This window comes from Lepus europaeus, chromosome 14 (genome assembly GCF_033115175.1).
Source record: "Lepus europaeus isolate LE1 chromosome 14, mLepTim1.pri, whole genome shotgun sequence".
NCBI lineage: Eukaryota > Metazoa > Chordata > Mammalia > Lagomorpha > Leporidae > Lepus > Lepus europaeus.
In genome coordinates this window covers 33,342,448-33,347,115 of record NC_084840.1, presented here as the reverse complement: position 1 = coordinate 33,347,115, position 4,668 = coordinate 33,342,448, and the positions used below count along the sequence as shown (strand labels likewise).

At 37.0% G+C, this 4,668-nt stretch overlaps 1 protein-coding gene across 1 annotated transcript; it reads right to left on the bottom strand.

Moving 5' to 3' along the window:
- Positions 1–3,011: 3,011 nt before the first annotated feature.
- On the bottom strand, positions 3,012–4,337 carry LOC133773210 (translocating chain-associated membrane protein 1). The gene has a single exon (XM_062210358.1). It carries the CDS (start codon positions 4,242–4,244, stop codon positions 3,120–3,122), a length of 1,125 nt encoding a protein of 374 aa, XP_062066342.1. The 5' UTR covers positions 4,245–4,337; the 3' UTR covers positions 3,012–3,119.
- Between the last annotated feature and the right edge of the window lie 331 nt (positions 4,338–4,668).

Genomic DNA, 4,668 nt, shown 5'->3' with positions numbered 1-4,668 from the left:
AGGGCAGTAAAAGCACCCTAAATATTACTATAGTGGTTGCTACATGTCATTATATATGTGTCCAAACACATAAAATGAACAACACCAAGAGTAAATCCTAATGGACTCTAGCTGGCCATGAGGTTTCAAAGTGGCTTCATCCATGGTACCACCCTGGGCAGAGGGAGATACTGACAGAGGAGAAGGCTATGCATTGTGACAGCAGGAAATTCTCCATACTTTTGATTTAACTTTGCTGTGAACCACTCTAAAATAGAACTACTTAAAATATTCTTTTTTTGCTCTCTACTTTACAAAAGACAGCCAGAGTCAATGGGATGGGTTGGAGTCAGTGGAGGGTTGGGAAGATTCAAGTTCTCATCAACTTGAAGAGCATATGGGAATTATTATATTTTTTATTTATTTTTATTTTTTAACTTTTATTTAATAAATATAAATTCCCAAAGTACAACTTTTGGATTATAGCAGCTTTTTCGCCCCATAACCTCCCTCTCACATGCAACCATCCCATCTCCCACTCCTTCTCCCATCCCTTTACTATAAAGATTCATTTTCAATTATCTTTATATACAGAAGATCAATTTAGTATATACTAAGTAAAGATTTCAACAGTTTTCACTCACACAGAAACACAACATAAAAAGTACTGTTTGAGTATTAGTTATAACATTAATTCACATAGTACAACATATTAAGTTCAGAGATCCTACATGGGGAGTAAGTACACAGTGACTCCTGCTGTTGATTTAAGAATTGACACTCTTATTTATGGTGTCAGTAATCAGCCGAGACTCTTGTCATGAGCTATCAAGGCTGTGGAAGCCTCTTGAGTTCGCCAACTCCGATCTTATTTAGACAAGGTCATAGTCAAAGTGGAAGTTCTCTCCTCCTCCCTTCAGAGAAAGGTACCTCCTTCTTTGATGGCCCATTCTTTCCACTGGGATCTCTCTCACAGAGATATTTCATTTAGGGTTTTTTTTTTTTTTTTTCCAGAGTGTCTTGGCTTTCCATGCCTGAAATACTCTCATGGGCTTTTTAGCCAGATCCGAATGCCTTATGGGCTGATTCTGAGGCCAAAGTGCTGTTTAGGACATCTGCCATTCTATGAGTCTGCTGTGTAACCCGCTTCCCATGTTGGATCATTGTCTCCTTTGTAATTCTATCAGTTAGTATTAGCAGATACTAGTCTTTTTATGTGATCCCTTCGACTCTTAATCCTATCAGTATGATCAATTATGAACTGAAACTGATCACTTTGACTAACGAGATGGCATTGGTTCATGCCACCTTGATGGGATTGAATTGGAATCCTCTGGCACGTTTCTAACTCTACCATTAGGGATAAGTCTGACTGAGTATGTGCCGAGCTGTACATCTCCTCCTTCTCTTATTCCCACTCTTATATTTAACGGGGATCACTTTTCAGTTAAACCATAGAGATAAGGTGGTTGTGTGAGAGATCTACTGCCTTTTATCTTTTTTAAAAATTTGTATTTATTTTTGAGATAACATATTTATTTTTAATTTATGTATAGTAAAAGGCATAATATTCCAGTAGATAGAGTTCAACAAATAAAAACTATAGCTGCAAATGCAGTGTTTTATCAAATTTCATTTTAAATGTTTGTCAAAAATTGTTAATTATATACTAATATGTTTTTTTTTTTTTTTTTTTTTTTTAATGCCAGTTTTTAATGGCAAAAATTTGGTTCCACTGAAACTCCATAATGCTACAGAGAGCTACTAGTTTTTCCAGGAAGTAGGTAAACAGCTGGAAAGAGAAAGCACAACTTTCTAGCAGCATGGCAACTTAAACCACAGACCTGACAGGTCTGCAACTTTTACACTAAAAATGGCACAAACGTTAGCTGGTGACAGAATTGAGAGATGGGGAACAAGACATCAACACCAAAAGGAGCAATAATATGTACTGTAAAGACAACAAACCAACCAACCAAATATAGCTATAGGGATTTTAAAGAATAATTATAGAAAAGGGAACCAAATATTTTACTCAAATGCTTTTTTAGAGCCTTTCTGTAGTTACAAATATATATATATATTTATCCAAAAATATGTTTTATACAGATAAAGATGGGATCAAAGCTATAGTTGTAACATAAAGCACTGTCTTTTGTAAGACTATTTATCCACCTGAATTTTCAAATTCTTTAAAGTTAGTGCATTAAATGTTTTCCAAATATAATTACCTGACATCTTTTTTATAGATATAAATCAAGTAGGCATTATTTCTTAAAAGGGTTTGTAGGTTAAACAATATTTTTCTAGGATGCTATGCATATCAAACTTACGACAAGCCCCATTAAGAATCATTAACAAACATATCAAAAAGGGCTATATAAGTCAGATTTTCTTCTTCATAGTAAATATTTACTGATTTCCAGTTTACAAGTGTTGAAAATGCACAAGAAAGACTTCACTTCATAAGTACTTTTATGTTGACGTTTTGATTCAATATATATGGCAATAAATCTCCACATGTTGTAACCATTAGTTTTTTTGTTTTGTTTTTTGGTAACTGGGGATGTAACACTAACAATCACTAACTATAAAATAAAGCACAAAATTATCTTGGTGATTTTTATAAATCTTTTTTTCCAGGTGTAAAGGCTACAAAAATTCCTAAAAATTACAGAACACTGAAAACATATTAAAGTTTGACATCCAACTTTATGGTATTTCCATTTTACCCTGAAAGATAACCTAAAAAATATGGCCTTGTTAGAACAGGCCATCTTGCTAATATTATAAAAAACTGGTGAGAGCAAGAAATTGTATCACTGATATGTGGGATTTCTGTAAATAGGTTTTACTCCAAATAATTAGAAAAATGCTCAAAGATATAAAACAAAATAAAATGTGGTGGTGGTCCCTAAACTATGTTGAAGGCAAGTAGCTTAGTCTGAGCTAAACTATATTTTCACTCTTAGTAATCACCCTCCCCTCAAACGCCCTTTTAAAAAATGCGTGAAACAGTACAACAGCAAGAATCAAAGAGCACAAACTGTATTTTCAAAGAACAGAAAAATCTCTAGTGCTGAAAGATATAGAAAAAAGCAGATTTCTTTGGGGACATTAATCCATTAGTTTATAATTCATTATGAAGATTTCTCTTTTCTATTACGGGGAGAGTCTGCTCCATTTGAAGTAACTGTTCCATTTACACCGTTTTCTGTTCCTTTTCTAGAAGACCTGCCCTTAGTAACTGTTGGTTTCTTCTTCACAACCGGGGCCTGGAAAGTAGAATGCTCCCTCCAGCGCCGAAGCTGAAAATTAATGAACTTCCACATCATGAATGCCTGAGTGATGCAAATGGATGCCAGAACAGCGATCCTAACAGCCAACACATTGAAGTTCCCAGTGCTGAAATCCAGCTTCTGATTCTCTGCTCTTGCAAGGCCAAAGCCAACAGTGAGCACTGAGAGAATTAAAGTCAGAAGTCTTCCCAAAACAAAAAGAACTGCCCACAGAGAAAATCCTTTCTGATACTTTTCATCACTAAAATAAAAGAGGCGGGAAATGTGAAAAAGAAATTCAACAAAATAATGCAGCACCAGAAGAACAAGTCCGAGATGATTCAAGTTCAAAAGATAAGCTCCAGCAATGTGAAAGAGGTAAAGGCCAATGTAGACAAGCTGACGAGGAACATCTTCTTTTTTGGTTTTCTGGAAGTAGAGTTCAGGAAAAGCATGAAACCAGTAAGCCAACTGTGATATGTAGAAAAACTTCATTTGAAATGTCATCAGGTTATGAGGATAAGCCCTCCACAAGATAGTTGGGTCTGAGATGTAGTTTTCAGAGATCAGAATGAATGTGCCCCAAACACAAGCAAAAAGGTAGAATGCACTAAGTTGACCAGATTCATTAAACTTGCTGTGTTTCGTTTTGGAGAAGTGCATTCGCCTGTTAATTTTATCCAACACATACTCTTGAATTATGGCATGAATAATTATCGCCACTAGCATGTAGAAGAAAACTGTAGCCAAATCTTTGATACCATAGTAATAAAGGGATGCTGATTCAGCAGCTTGTTCTTCTGTTGCAGGGAGGGTCACATTGTACTGAAGAGTAACAAAAATAATAGAAGCCTTTGCTGTTATCTCGAACATGAGCCCCAGCAGGAAGACCATCGCCACACAAGAGACGATGTCCGCGTGATTCTGCAGGATGAATTCGTGGCTCAGGACCGGGGGGCTCTTGGAGCTCTTCTTGCGGATCGCCATGGTGGGGCCGCCGCCCGTGCCTGCAGGTGCTCCGCTCTTCCCAGCTGCTCACCGACTCACTACCGCCGCCGCCGCCTCTCCTTGGCCGCTTCTCACAGCCCCGCCGCAGCCGCTCGCTGGGGCTTCACTTCCCATCCCACAACCAGTCATACTAATATGTTTTAATGGTTTTGTGACTATTTTGAAATTTACTTCATATGAGTGAAGTTGGACATCTTTTTATTTGAATAGTGTTTATAGCTCTTGCCTATTTTCCTGCTGGACTGTGGTCTTTTTGGTTTTTATTTGTCCTTTATCTTTTATTTGTGAAAAGACATTGCCCAGCTCTGGACAGAGACCCAGGGTCCATCTTCTCCATGGGGACTTAGAGATGGGAACTAAACACTCTTCATTAAAACAGATTTATAAGCAGAGAAAATAGCAA

Bases quoted from the DNA above. Each gene is read 5' to 3' on its own strand.
- LOC133773210 (XM_062210358.1), bottom strand. From the start codon at position 4,244: ATGGCGATCCGCAAGAAGAGCTCCAAGAGCCCCCCGGTCCTGAGCCAC.